General features: G+C 43.1%; 1 protein-coding gene across 1 annotated transcript in view; it reads right to left on the reverse strand.

Moving 5' to 3' along the window:
• Positions 1-13,654: 13,654 nt before the first annotated feature.
• Positions 13,655-15,886, reverse strand: part of PLCXD3 (phosphatidylinositol specific phospholipase C X domain containing 3) — a 101,378-nt gene continuing 99,146 nt past the window's right edge. The window contains exon 4 of the mRNA XM_074813091.1: positions 13,655-13,720. Within this exon, the coding sequence (XP_074669192.1) occupies positions 13,671-13,720 (50 nt within the window). The 3' untranslated portion in view covers positions 13,655-13,670. The remainder of the gene's footprint in view (positions 13,721-15,886) is intronic.

Below are 15,886 nucleotides of genomic sequence, written 5' to 3' on the forward strand. Positions count from 1 at the left end.
TGGTGGCAGAAATGGTCAGAACAAAATGACCTCTCCACCAGCACCCCTAGAGAGACATGTTATAGAGAATTATGAAGGAACAGCTCTTTGTACAAATGTAGCTGCACAATATGAGCTCAGAGGAATAAAAATACCTTTGCATTAGGTTATAACGGCTCAATGCACTGCAGGTCTCTTTGTGCTGCCCAATAGAGCCGCACAACCTCTCTGCTCTCAGTTTGACGGCAAGAGAGTGAGAATATGGTAAAATGGCACATGATCATAATTCATTATTGCTTTCACTGGCAAACAGGAGACAGAGTCCAGGCCAGGGCAAAATACCTGTCTGCTGCTGCACCTTCTCTGCTCTCAGAGAAAGCAAAAATCAAAATACATTTGAGGTTATTTACAACTCTTTGCCTTTTATCCTCCATGGTGAGCTTCAGGCACACAGTGACCCCAGGGAAGTGCAGCCAGCAGAAAAGAGATGCTGAGAGCCTCTTCCCCGCAACACGGGCACCATCCCGAGGCTGAGGTGCCAGGGCAGGAATTAAAATGGGAAGCAAGAGAATACACCCGCACAGAACTGAAACAGCAATGACAACCACAAACCAAGGAAGTAATTTGCCCTAAAAAAAAATAATCAAAGTCTGGAACAGAACCCAAAACCTCCCAAATACCCAGCATGGGTCCCACCCAGACGGCAATGCTGCATTGAATCCCCTTTCACTCCAGCAGACTGGCAGAAACTTGTCAAGATTTCAGAGTCCTCAAAATATATTTCCCAATTTGTTTGGACTCAAGGTCATATATATCCTTGAAAAAGAAAAAACCTCAGAGCTTCTTGCTTCATTTTCCAGCTGCCTTTGCAAGTTTTTTCTTTTTAATTCTGAGTTTGTCCAAGGAAGTGTTGTTACACAACTTGAGGACACAATTAGAAAACTGATGTTCTGCCAGATCCCTACTACATTGTGTAAACTTGTCATAAAAAATCAAAATAGTCATCACTCTAGCTCCATGGTTGCTGCTGAGTGTGATTTGTAAACTTATGTGAAAAATACTGGCTTCTACCTTTCAGAGACCACCTCCTAACCCTCAGCACTTCCAGCTCACTGAGGGCAGCCCCTCCACCCTCAGTGGGACCTCAAACAAGAGATGCCTGGCTTCTCCCAGGCTTGTAGAAACAACAGCTGTGAGCTGCAAGTCAGTGTTTATAGTAGTAGAATGCAGATGGCTAAAATTTTCTAGCTGAGAAACTACTTTTACACTTTTTCTTAACAGGAAAACAAGGAATTACTAAAAAAGTTCATAAATTTTAAAATTATTACAATGAAAGGGCGCTTCACATAGTCTACAAGCAGTCTGTGCCATTCATAATCAGAGAACAAGCTAGCAGACATCACCACAGTTAGCATTAACAGAAATATTAGGTGGAGACTGACACTGGTAGACTTCACACCAAAGTCAGGCCTTGAGGACAGCATGAGGACATCCATATTGAATCCTTAGATGGGGATTCATGTGAACATAACTCAGTTTCCTGAAGCTGATGGGACACAGCAGCAAAGAGCACTGCTTAGGCTCACATTTTGGCAAAGCTGCATGGAACTGCTGATGTGCCTCAGGAGGTTGTCAGCTCATCTGCAAACAGGCAAGCTGATCAGAGGAATGAAGGGTCTGGGACCGCAAAGCTCTCATGAGAAAGGCACTTTTCCCAAGTGTGGCAGCTCACCTTGTGAAACTGCAGAACTGCTCTCCATGTATATATCTCAGTTCCTCACAGGCTTTGTCTATAGGATACCCTCAGAGCAATCTCACTCTCCTCTGCCCTAGCTGGAGATCAGCGCTTGCATATGAGCATCCTTCCCTTATACCATAGGATGTGTTAGGGCATCTGAACATCAGGCAATACACTAGTGCTGACACTTCACTAAATGTTCACTTTCTATCCCCACCGTCAGCTAGTTGCAGGGTTTCATCATGACCTCTTAAAAGTATGAGAAATCAAGTCTGCTTACAGGCACTTAGAAATTTAGTCAGCAGTATGACAAGTGATGGCTCATTTTCACATGGAAAAGCATCAGCACCAAAAGATGCTCTTCCTCTGGACTGCAGTCCTGCAGGATTTCACATTCATATGGTGCTGTGCCTTAACAAGTCTCTGGTCTCAAGCTTTGGTGCAGTATTCCGCAAAGACCAAAGCACTATCACTGTAATAAAATTTGGAGCAACCCAGAGAGGTCAGTGTATAGATGCATGCCATGTTACAGGGCTCAGACTTTGGGAGTGTCTATGCACATATTCATGGCCCCAGTTTTATTATTTCTACAAGAAATATTTCTCCAGCAAAACAAACATAACATCCCTTCATCTCTGCTGCAATGTGTTTATAAAAGATCATTTTTCAAAGAATGGGAAAATGTTATCTCAAAGGGAGTGGAGAAATCCAATGATTATTCTGCCTAAGATTGTAGTGTTTCTAGCTGGGTTTCACAAGGTCACACCTCATCTATTTCATCCTATACCTAATTTGTCCTACTCAGAAAAACCATATTATCCTCCCAAGTCAACCACTAACCCCTCTCTGAGAGCAGCCTATGTTCTCACCCCAAAGCTCTGCTCAAGAGATAAAACCCAGAACTGTAAAGGCAAAAGAGCAGAAGGAAGCGGGCAAACACCATAACATTTTCTGGGAGGTAAGCAAAACAGAAGTCAAACAGCTCTTCAATTTAAGTGACCACCTGGTGCAGACACAGGAAAAAACATTCATCCTGTCCCATAAAATTCACAACTGTGGACTGTTACCACCTACCTCCAGTTCTTTGGATGATGAATAGCAAGAGTTTACTGAAGTGCACCCCTCATCTCACAGAGATCTTGCAGACATGGCTTCAGCTGTCTACTCTCTGACAAAGTCTGGAGTTTTAAGAGCATAAACTGATACTATTCACTAGACACTTTTTTCCCATCAAAATCTTCCTGAAAACAAAGTACAAGAGAAATCTCTCATCCCTACATGGCAGATTAAAATTTAATATCAGGCTGGACTGGAAGGAAAATACGCTTTGCACTTAATTCAATAATTTAGTGAGGTATTTTTCTTCCTCTTTAAACTTTTATCAACCTATATGGCCCCCATGAGAAGGGATATTGAAACAAAAAAATGAAGGCACCTTTAAGCATGAAAGGCCATCTGAATCGCTTCAATACTGAGTTGTTTTGACATATCCCATGGCAATAAGAAAAGCGAACCATAAAAAAAATCTTATTTACTCTGTCCATCATCAGGCTGTCTGATGATAGGAGTGGTACTGCCCTCGGCATGGCACAGAGGTGGCAGGCAGCCTTGCCTGCAGCCAGACGCCCATCGCTTGTGCTCTGCTTCACCGTGAAACCTGCGCCACTGCCTCCTCCCTGACTGCCACCGCTGATCTGAAGGAGGTGTGGGAGTGAAGAGCAGAGGCAAAGGCTTTGAGAAGAGGAGTTGTATCAGCACAGAGGATGCTGTGAAACAGCAGCACCTGTGGAGAAAAACAATTTCTGTCCAAGGATTTTGTTAGCAGATTCACATTTTATGCTTTGGATTTGAAAGCATTGAATTGCATCTGCCCTCTCTGGCTGCTTTGTCAAACGAAGAGTCCTGAATTCCCTCTCTTATACAGAAGTTGCTGCTCCTTGACTTTAATTAACAAGCTGGAAGTATTTGGTGCATAAGCAGTAGCCCAGGACTCAGGACTTCATCATGGTGGGGGTCAGCACCAACATCACTCCAGGGCAGCAAAACTGGTCACTGCTGCTGAAAATGTGTTCAGGTAGCCTTGGCCTGGATCAGGAACAGTTGAGGGTGTTTAGCTCTGAAAAGCACATTCATTGCTTGCATCACCAGGAAGACCCAGCACAAGCCTTGCTTGCTGAGCCTCATCCCTGTTGCTTGCACCCCATGGTAATGGGTGGGCTGGAGCCAAGGAGGGAAACCCCAGCTCAGCGCCTTCCTTCGTTTCCATGCTTTCAGGCTACTGTTTTGTCACGTCATCATTCCACAGATCATCTGCAAATTAAATTAAGACTTTTCACCTTTAGAAGCCACATTGGATTTCATCCCCATTAACACCCAGCAACTATTCTGATAGACTGAAGCACGACCACAGGATAACTCAAGCACAAACACAGCACAGGTGCATTCTCCCAAAGCAGCAAAAGCACCCCTTCTGCCAGGGGCTGAAATGCTTAAAGGGGGTTTCATCTACCACACAGTGGAAAAACAATATTCTGGGGGAACTAAACCCCAGTGTCCATGCTTGTTAAGGCATCTCACCAGCAGAGGAGAGAACAGGGAACCACCCAAAAACATTGCATACAGGCATTCACTCAGCACTCAGCCACCTCACCTCCTCATGGAAGGTGGATGGAAAGCTAGCCACCCTTTACACAATGCACTGCTGGCCAAACCACCCACCAAGGAAGGAGGAAGCAGCATCTGAATGAAGGGAGTCTGAGCTGGTCTACCTCAGCAGAGTCACGCATCCTCCACTGCATGAGCTGCAACACAGAGCACCAGGATCCCTCCTGCACCACAGCAAGGAGCCTGAAGCAGCCGCCACTGCAAGGTTTATGGGGAAGGAAGGAGGTCAGAAAGTGTCTGGTGCTAGCCAATGATTTGAGTACACAGCTGGAAGGAGGATGTATGAGCTGGGCTGCTTGACCCACACCTTGTATTAGCCCAGGTGAATGTGACCTTACCTTATAACATTTTTCAGAATAAATAAAAGCTATCATTAAGTAGCTACTATTCAAGCTGTTTGTATGTTGAGAATTTTGCATCTAAAGCATGTCTACTATATGAAACAAGTTAGTCATTTAACTGGTTTTTTTCCTGGTTAACTATTCATAAGTACTAATGAGATGGCATCATTAGTGATCAGTAAAACATAATCTGATCATTATTTTTATAAGAGACCAGTTGAAATGTTTGTCAAAACATTAATGGAAATTGCCTTTTTAACATTTTTGATAGAAAATACCTACATTCCCCTATTTTTTTTTAAATGTGAAAACTTGCGTTTATGATGGCTGACAACCCCTTTTAAAAGGGGAGGAGGTTTTTCCTTTATTTTTCTCCTCAAGATAAAGTAGAAATTTTCACTTGAAAAATTCTTGAAATTAATTTGAAAGATTTGACATATTTTTCCATTGTCTTGCAATTTTTCCCCACAGTTCTCTCTGCTAAATAGATCTAATCTGTGGTATGCCCAGAAAAACCTGAATCATACATCTACACAGCCCCCTTCCTACAACCCTATGAGTGCTTAAATCAGGGTGATTAAGCTTGACAAGAACAAATCACAAAGGAGGATTTCCTCAGTAGAGTTATTGCTCAGTTTTTCGTGCATCTGAATCAAAGAAGACTTAAAGCAAACCTGCAAGAACCTTGAGAAAAAATTATCTCCTAAAACATGCACCAGGAGTGGTCTCTTCTTGCCTTAAAGGGGTTGGAAATCAGCTGGAACTGCCAAAACTGAAACCCATTAGCCTCTTCCAATGCCAAAAATATGCCCCTTCCCCACACTGGTTGTAATAGTTGGCTGCCAGTTCTGGGGTCCCCTGCTCATGGGCCAGGCAGTCTGCAATGCTGTTTTTCCCTCCTGCAGTCAGAAACATATACACATCCCCTGAGGCCTATCCATGGGGAGAACAACATTTTCTGTTCATGGTATCCCCATTTTACGTGCAGAGTAGGCACCCCAGGACAGTTTGGGCCCACAAATACAGGTAGTATCTTAGGGGAGTCCCTTTCCACAAACCCTGCATGGGCTACCTGGACCAATCTATAATTTATATAATTTATAATTTAATTTATAATTATATTAAAATATAATTGCAATATATATTTTATGTAATTTCTGATTTCTATAAGAACACAATTTACTGCGTAAGATTGCTCTGTTGAGGACAAGTCAAAGAGGGGCTTATGTCCCAGTGAATAACACAAGTTACAAAACGTGACTGTGTGCCCTTTTTCACTGAAGAGCTGTAAAGGGCAAGTTTTACCCATGCAATCCAAAGGAGATATGTGACTTCCACCTTCACAAAAGTGAATGGTTTTTGCTCCATCGACGCTTTTAAGGACCACCCAGATTACCACAGGATTACCACAGGAACCTCTAGCCTGCAGAAGGGTGAATGCAGGAGAGGGATGGCAGGCTTTCAGCCCCAGGCTCTTGTTCTGCTTCATCAGCCTGGTTCGTGGCTGAACCATGGGCATTGCTGCACACGAGCTGGCACCACCACTTTGTCCTACACTGGTCATCTATCACGTGGCAATGTGAGACCACAGTGTCCCTGTTTGCAGTTGCCTCCTAAATTACTGCCAGTTACTGTTTAAGTCATTGAGCAAATTAATTCTCTCTTGGTACTCATAGGCAGTGGAGCACTGGAGTGAGAGATGGATGCTGAGGTCTGAGACAGCAAATAGGACTGGAGATTCAAGATCCCTGAAATATCACCCAGCAAGTCATGCTGGAAGCTGCATCTGTATTTAGTTCTTCTATGAGAAATGATAGCACTTCTGGAGTGCTAGCAAACAGGAGGGACAACAGAGCTGTGAGGCATTTGAATCCCATAGTTGATCAGATATTCTAAACAAAAGACAGGCAAAAATACCTTTAATTTCATCTAACAAATAATTCTGCAGCTGTATCAATGCTCGACACAGATGCTGGTACCATAAGTACCTGTGACCATACCTGGAGTTCAGGAGACAGCAGCTTGTGTCACATCTGATTTTCCCAACATTTACAAGGCCAACGGCTCCCCATCTGCAACAAGGGAGCCGGGGTGCAGATAACCTGCCTATGGGCTTTGGAAACTCCCAGGGAATCAACTCTCAAAAGCTGATCCAAGTCATGGAAAGGCTCTGTTCCAGGCCACTGGAAATACATTTTGCAACTGTGAGAACCATCTGCTGTACTGGGCTTTCTTACACCGGGATGGAAGGTCTAGTAATGTGCATACATACATTGAATACTAGAAACTGAAATTCTCCTTTACAGGTTCCACAGAATTACTTCAGCCGGCTTCCAGCCGGTTTGCTGGTATGTCTCAACTTTCTGAAAGAGATAACATGGTGCTGAAAAGGCTGAAGGCAGGAAGATAAGATCCTGCCTGATAGAAAAAAGGGTAAAAAAAGCTTCAAAAGGAACAATGTGAAGCAATAAGGATCCCTGATAAACAATGGTATTTACTATCAAAAAGGTTTGAAAATCATCAGTCAAAGCATCTGATAATCACCTTGTTTGATTAAACCAGCACCTGAAAGCCAGTCCACAGAGAAGACATGAAGGGAATGGGTGCATCCTTAATCACCACTCCTGTCCTAGCACTTCCATTCCCTGCTCAGATTCACTGCCTCTCTGAAAAAGAGATGATTCTCTGACTCCGCTGTTTTCTCTGGGATCTTTTGAAGTCCTAGGTCAATTTCCATTTCTCAGCAGAATCTAAACCATCACAGCCAGGCTTGTCCTTTACTGGATCAGGATTGGTGACAGTTTTCTTGGGGCAGAAGCATTCCACTGCCTCTGATTATGTGGTGGTGTGGTACTCCTTTTCCCGCAATACAGTCTTAGCAACCTTCCATGTAGATGAGCCTGAGCCAACGCTATTGTGCTGGGCTTGAGTCTTTGAGAGTCATGTAATTTAAATGGTATATACATGTTTTATATGCTTATATATATATATTACATACATGTGTTTAAAAGATACCAGATTTGGATATACAGATTGCACCAACTTCTCCTTTTGTTCCTTTGTTTGCCTTATGTAGCCATAAATCCCAGAATATGGTGAGGAAACCCAAAGGCTTTAGAGGTTTCATGCTGGAGGAGATTGACAATGACGATTTACCAGTGCAAATCCAGTCTGCAAGGCTTTGCCCTTCAGCTCAGGCTCAGAGTAATTCCTATACCAGAGCTGGCAGTGGATGAGGGTTGAAGAGACTTTTTTTGGCTTAACTCCACTGCTCAGGGGCAACATGGTTATGCTTGGCTCCTACTGCACTAGAGAGATGTGGCACTTTGCTGCTTACAGCTATTTTTCAGGGAAGAGTAGACTCATGGCTGTGGGGTTTCCTCCTCTCTCAGATATTTCTCAAGCTGGTAAAGTTCAGCCCAAGTGAGAGGCATGAGTTGATGCCAGTTTGGCATTCATCACAGTCCTTTTTGCCAATGTTTTGTCACCAGCCTGTCACAGTTATGGGGAGGGAGAGCCATGGAGCCCAGCATGGGAGTGACCACCTGGGAACTGTATCACTTGCTGCTGGAAAGAGATCCCAGGGATGGGTTTGAGAGCAGAAATACTCCCTATGCCTCTGTGTGTGTGTCTTTCTGACTGTGTTGGTACCTGGATTTCTGCCTGATACAGAATGAGAACAGAAACAAGAGTGGTATGTCTCATCTTATTAAGGAAAGTTTATGTAGCACATTAACACTAAGGACAGAAATTAACAAAGCCTAGGAAGGAAAAATTATTTTCTTTGCTGCTGTGTACATTTTTCACATCATAAGGGCCCTGTGCTAAATGAAAGAGCAGTCCTGAAAGCACTGATATGTGTGAATGACTTTATACCCCCAAACAGGCTGAGGGACTTAAATTTAAAGCAATTAAGATATGGAAGTGCAGAGTCATTAGCAAAATTCCTGCAACTTTACTGCAGGCAAATTTCACCACTAGGGAGCACCAACAGACAAAGTTTCTTAGACCTTTTCTTGTTAAAATCAAACTACAAATATAAAATACAAAATGCATTTAACATTGACACAATAAAAATTTTAAATTGCGATTTTTTAAAATTGCCCATTGAGAAACTAGATGAATCAGGAGAAATGGGGCAAGGTATTTTAATTTATTTGATCACTAGTCAAGGTCTGTAAATTGATACTAATCAAGAGCTCTGCTGATTCATCTCTGAAACTTGTGGATATTTTTCTCTGAGTTTCTGTATGATTGGTAACTTTATCATGATAACAAAAGACAAATACCAGGCACCGAATGAGTATTTCTCCACCAGATGTGAACCTTCTAGGTCAAATCCAAAGCAAATTACAGAGCCAAGAGAACAAACAGCTTGTTCTTTTCTGTGGCAAATCAGGATCAGTAGCTCCTGACGGTGTTTGGCAGTGATTCAGAGGCAGACAGAAAATTCAGAGCTGTAGCTCAAATCCCAGTTTACACAGCAGAACTGACTGACCAGAAATGGTTGCTAACAGCTCACCCTGTACATCTTCAATTCCTCTTCCTTTTGCTAGAAGACAACTATATGTCCTCCTTACCCTCTCTTTCTGTCTGAGCTGGACACAGAACATCATCATGTTGTCATGTCTGTGTAGAGCGGGATGAATTAAGGACAGTGTCAGACTGCACTGTGAAACTCTCTGGCCTTCATGGTTTTAGCTTTATGCTCCATCGGCTGGGTTCCGAGGGGATGTTCAGGAGCCTCAGGATATTGAAATGAAGGCAAGGCTCAAAGCAATACAACCTCGACTTGTAAATGGCTTTGAGGGTACAGACCAAAGTGTATAATAAACTGATTATTAATGTAAGATTTCACATTCTATCTCCTGCTTCTAACACTAGAGGATGGGATTAGCCTTGATTATTCAGAGACTCAGGAGCCACCCAGATTGCAGCTCTTCCTAGTCTTCATTTTCCCCAACAACCATGATGTGCACTCATGACAGTGCCATCCATTTGGAAAGCAGCCTTGGCCTACCTCACGCTGATACCCACGAAACAGAGGAGGTTTGACTGAAGAGTAGTCTATAGCCACTGTTCATAGGGGCTCTCCTCCATGTCTGGAGCTGTGACTGCAAGGAATTTCTCCAAGCAAACATGCACATGCCATAGCTGTCGAAAGATGCAAGATGCAAAGCTCTACAAACCTATTGCAGTGAATGATGGCACGCTGACCACTCTTACAGAAACCCTTTTGGTTATTGTATGGAAAATACAGTTTATTTTCCTGCCATGGTAGCCCACTTCCAGTTGGATTAAGGCTCTCGCCTTCCCTGATAGCATGTTATTTCATATCTTGTTCTTCCCAATAGTCATACCACTGTAGTAAATGTGCTCTAAATATCAAGAGAAGATGTAGTTCAGTGGGAAAGCTCCTGTTCACTTATACATTGCAATGACATTTAAGGTAACATTCCTGACCATGCAGAGAGGGATGGCTTCTGTGCCGTGGTGCTGCTGGGCTGGCCAAGGACGCTGAACCTCAGCTGGGGCCTCCTTAGCCTACCTGGGCACTGTGTGTTTGAGGGCAATGGGGATGGGAGCAGAAGTGGGGCAGCTGAGATGAATTTGAACTGAGAACAGTAGGTATGTTCCTGAGTTATGCTTGATACACTCTGCAAAGCTGGATAGGAGAAACCATAGAGAAGGTGAAAGTCTTGAGGGTTGCTGGGCATTGTATGGACTTTACAATGCAGTACAGAAATAATGCCCTATGCAGGTAGAACCTGTTTCCCGTTCACTATCAGAACATCTTAAATATCATAGCTTAGAGACCCAGTTTCTGACCTCCCTTTACAGTCATATTACCCATCTAAGGGATGGCTCTGAAATGTCTTGCTAGCCACACACTCAGTGGAACAGCCAAAGTTTGTTGGGGAGGCAGAGGTGCCTGAAAAGGGCCCTAAACTGTGAGACTAACCAACTCTGCTGCAACTCTCTCATGCTTTGACCAATGATAGTTCTGAGCAGACCCAAAAATCAAACCATGGCTCTTGTCAGATGTGAAACAAATGCTTAACATCAAGACTCATGAAAACTGTCAGTATGGAAAGCTTTTCCTCTGGCTGGCTGATACATACACGACTGAGCCTCTTTGCCTTTTCATTACAGGGCAATGCTGACTGCTAAAGAGCTTTGCACAGAGCCCATCTGTATCTGACAGGACTGCTTGCCCTGCAAGGTCCCAGAGCCAGCAAACCCAGGTTCAGCAAACTGGGGAGTGAACTGCAAGCTGCATGTGCAGGCTAGCTTATCTCTGCTCATTTGGACTCATGTCCTGAAATATCCATGTATGCGCTAATACCATCAGCTGACCATCAGCTTCCGGCATCTGCTAACAATCAGCCTTCTACAAAGGAAATGTTGGACGAATCCTACTACATCTTTCCATCTTCATGCTGGTGCGAGTGGGAAATGTTGAACTTTAATGTGTGTAGAGTGATTGACAGGCTCACGTGGTGATCCAAAGTTATCCCACTATCTATCTGAGACAGCTTTTAAAACCAAGCTTATAGCAGTCAGTCCTTCTTTAGAAACCTAATGAGTTTAATGATCATTCCAGTAGGGCCAACACTCACTTTACAAAAATAAACCCAGAGGACATAAAGTGAATTCAGGTAGGTTTCAGCCCCTTAAGCTCGCCCCACTGAAAATGAAAGATGATTTATGATGTACCTGTTCTGCAGATAAGCAAGAGACTTGAGACACTTCTGTAATTACACATGCGCTCTCTTCTGGAAGCAGTGGCTATTTTCATACCACAGCCCAATAAAGGAAATGTGAGAGGCATCTGTGCTTTGTTTATAGCTCCATTAGCCTTTCTTGAACTGTAAATTACTTGGCAGACTGAGACAAAAGGGAAAGACAGGGCTGGATTCCAAATGTAAAGTTTGAAGTTCACAGCTAATTCAAGTCCTTCAGATTTTACTGCCTAAACTTTAGTCCCCTTGAATAGTTATTCCATAACTATGTAACTCATTAGTGGAAATCAACACATTTAGTACATGCTTAATTGTAGAATGGACTACTATAAAATATATTATTTATATATAAGTGCTTTATAACATTTAAACCATGACCATTTTCCATGGCAGTCTTCACCCTTGTCTCCTTCTTACTCTTCATGAATCAGTGGATAGAAAAGAGAATAGACAAATGGGTTTGACATCTGCTTAGCACTCTTGAAATTTTCAGAGTGAGGGGAGTTAGGAACAATAAATTGTACATTTTCTCCCATTTCCAGCCCCCTGGCTTAACCACAGTGACAACACTAGGAGAACATAAAGGCACAGCCTGTGAGGGCCAGCAGCAGGAAGCACAGTGACATAATGGCATCTGGAGTATTATCAGTAGCACAGTTGTGTGTAATTGCATTAATTGCCTTTAATTACACTCCGTGACCTGAAACAGTCTGCTTCCAAGAAACATGACACACTACCAGTCACGACGGATTTAGAAAGTAACTTGAACAAGTCTATGGTTAGATCTTTCTAAGCAGAGCCACAGCTGGAATGACAAACGTGTGCATGTGTATTTATGTGCTTGCTTTACAGACCACCAGCAGAAGTAGAGAAGCAAGCAACCGTCCTTCTTCACATAGAAAACCCTATACAAAGTATTCCCAGAAAAAAAGCAAATCTGGAAATGGTGCTTTGCTTTCCTTTCCCTGAGACTAAACATCACCTCTATCTTCTGCCATTAGTGTCCCTACTCCTATAGAAAGGCTTTAGAGACAATTACACCACAGTTCCTGCTGGATGGTAACATCTTTGCCATGAGCACAATGAGAGTTGTATGTTGCTACAGCTTTCCGCAAATCCTGAAAGGAATTTTGTCTCAAAATCAGCTCTGTCCCCTTTTTAGTTACAGTTCTGCAAACATGAATAAACATTTACATGTGTGCTTTTTTGTGGTATTTACGGATCAAATCCAAAAGTCAGTAGAGGTGTTGCATTAGAAAGTCATGCTCTCAGCTCTTCCCTCAAGCCTTGGGATGGACCTAAACTTCCAGTCCAGCATCCCAGCAGCAGAGCCAGGAGTTGTGGTTGTAAATTTATATAATGACAATTTGCAGGTGCACACATGCCTCTGTGGCAGGCAGACAGGCTCCTGAAATGGCTCTGCTGATGGAGACAAGATGACTGTTTCTCTGTCATCCCTGTGTCCTACAGTAGGATGGAGTTGGTGGTGTTGCCATGCCATCTTTATAGCACTCACCTGCAATTATGGGAACTGTGTTTTTCTCCATGACTCAGAATGTTTTATTCATGATCCATTTATGGAAAGACAAAGCACAGGGGACTCTGATGATACTGAAACTCCTTTGCATGCTAATGGCTAGGTTTCCAGCTGTGGGTCTCTAATTCTCATGCCTTATGCTGACATTTGTGTGTCTGAAGGATAGTTGCATGTCAGACTTGCTGCATGTGCATTTACCTGCATGTGACCTGCACGGAGTGCAGCTGACTATGCAAACTTAAATGTGCGTGCCTCTGTATCCAAGGATGACTGTGTGCATGACTCCTTGAACGCCTGTATGAAGATGGGAGAAAAATTATATGTTATGTCATATGGCTCAGGCAGTCATTCTGCCAGACACCCTACTTCTTACTCTTCCCACTGAGCTCCTTCAGAGTGCATGATGAGACTCTCAGTCTGACCCGACTCCCAGCTCAGCCACATCTGGCAGCCTTAATCTCCTGACCTGTACTATAAAACCTTACATATCCAGGAAAATAAAGGGGGATCTCCATTATGCCTAGATCTACTCACGCTGCTAAGTCGTCTGTAGCGGACATGGGTGGGAACTCACACAGTTAGACTGAAGAGGGAAAACTGACTCCTTCCTTGCTCCCTGCTGTGGATGTCAATGCAGTCACAGGCTGTCTCTTCCTCTACCCAAGGTGTCAGTAGGTCCTCAGTGAGCTATTTTTGAGTTTATGATCTTCAGCCTTACCTGTATTAACACATTTTGAGGCATTTAAGAAGTGGATCCTCTAGGTCATACTGTGATTTTGTTGTTTTAAGTCTCCTTGTCACACAACTCCTAGTTTTACATTTTTTGTAATTGTCTTTAAAATGTACTGTAGAAAGCATATATAAATACTTACCTGTCAAGGAGCATAATGGCTACGTGCAATGGCTGGCAAATACAACAATCAACTTATGGCTCTACCAGAGTCCACATAATTCCTCTGACCTCCTGCTTTGCAGGTAGGTCAGCAGTTTGACCTTCATCTTTGCAAGCAGGAGATGAATAAAAGAATTTCAAGTTCCCTAAGCCACCATTTACAAGTAACTGAGATCTTGGCTTTCCAATAGGCTTTAAAACCAACAAAATCACTCTGGAAACCAGTCTCTGACTCCCTCAACTGTCCTTGAAAATCCCAGCCTAAGGTCTTGCTCCTGTTCCCACTGAAGTAATTAAATTAATGAGATTCAACACAGGGCATCAGAGGGAAGTATAGTCCAGAGAGCCAAACACAAAGTTAGGAACTAGAAATTACAACACCCAGCTCCATGCCTTCATTTCTGTGGATTATGCTGAGTCACTTACTTTTCTTGCCCTTTTCCTCATCTATTTTTAAACTCTGGCGTTTATTCACCTATTTAAAAAAAGATTTGTTCACCTCTAAATCCACTACATGATCTTCAAGTTATTAATTTTCTTAGATAAAGACATCACTGACATCCAGCTCTGCTTCTCATCACACATTGCAGCACAGCCAAGCTCAGCCTGGACTCCCCACTCTGCTCCCTGTCAGCTGCATGAACTTATACTGGAGAGAGAAGACAACACTATTCAGAGGAGGGGAACATACCAGAAGGATTTTTGTTCTGCGCTTGTGACCCACAAGGATGCAGAATGCAAAGAGGCTGCTGATGGAGAAAGCTGGTGAAGATGCAAGCCCATGCTGCCCTCCATGATTTAATTCCACAGGAAGGAGGTCTCATGACTATCGCATCACTCTTGGTCCCCTGATGTGTCAACATTGCTAACTACAGGCATTTCGAGGCTTGCTTTCCTACCCACTTTTTCTCCACTAAATCCTCCTATTCCCAGTGCTTGGGCATGGACAGTTCCCAGTACATAACCACTCCAGCTGTAACACTCATCTATGCTTGTCCAGTTTACAGTGCAGCAATGGCCTGCTGCCACTGTCCTTCACTGGTCCCATTCTCTCCATCCATCCATCCATCCATCCATCCATCCATCCATCCATCCATCCATCCATCCGCCCACCCTGTTTGCACAAAGGATTGGCAGCACTCTAGGTTGCCCTGGTTATGGTTTCTCCTCCACAGGCTGCTCCAGACTACCATCATATCCTTTTCTGCTGAAGCACCGCAAGCTGCTTCACAGCCAACCAGAGGGGCATGTAGGCCTTCTGGTGACTGTGAAAGGGATATTCCAAGATCCTGGTTTTGGTTGTACAATTTCCCATTTTGACATTTGAAATCAGTCTTGGTGAAAGAACCTGGAATGAGCTGAACACTTAGTGCAGCATCAGCATATTGCAATCACCAGACTCACCCTATATTACATGAACACTTGCTTAACACATTTGCCCTGTAAAGATACTCATAATGAGAGGTTTTTCAGCACTGCTAATGATGGTAGGCCTTGTGAAGAAAGCTGACTGCACCACTGCAGTAATTTAGCCCAAGGGAACCTGTAGAAACAAATTAAGCAACATATATCAGAGATTAGCTTTCTTTTTTTGGCTATTCAAGCCAGCCAAGAAGGTCATGCAAAATATCTTTCAATTCATTAAAGGCAACTTAAGTCATTAATGTCCAGCTGACACTGTAGTGTTAATTCTGCTCTACAGAGGTAAGAAAATGGTCAGCGACCTGAATTTTTTAAGCTGCATAGAAACATCACAGTGCAATTACAATGCTACAGCCATGGTTAGCTCTATCTCTAGGTATAAACAGTCTATTCTTTCGGACAAAAATTAGAAAAGGTCAAACTAGGTCATAAGCGTAGCATTGGGAAGAACAGTAAAGGACTCTTCATTTTGAAATTCTTTTGATATTTTGTAATCATAGTGGCTGGAGATTTTTTTACTTTAAAAAAAAAATAAGAGCAAGTCAGGTGAGAAGCCTCTCTTAGATGCAA

This window comes from Strix aluco, chromosome Z, assembly GCF_031877795.1.
Source record: "Strix aluco isolate bStrAlu1 chromosome Z, bStrAlu1.hap1, whole genome shotgun sequence".
Taxonomy (NCBI): Eukaryota; Metazoa; Chordata; class Aves; order Strigiformes; family Strigidae; genus Strix; species Strix aluco.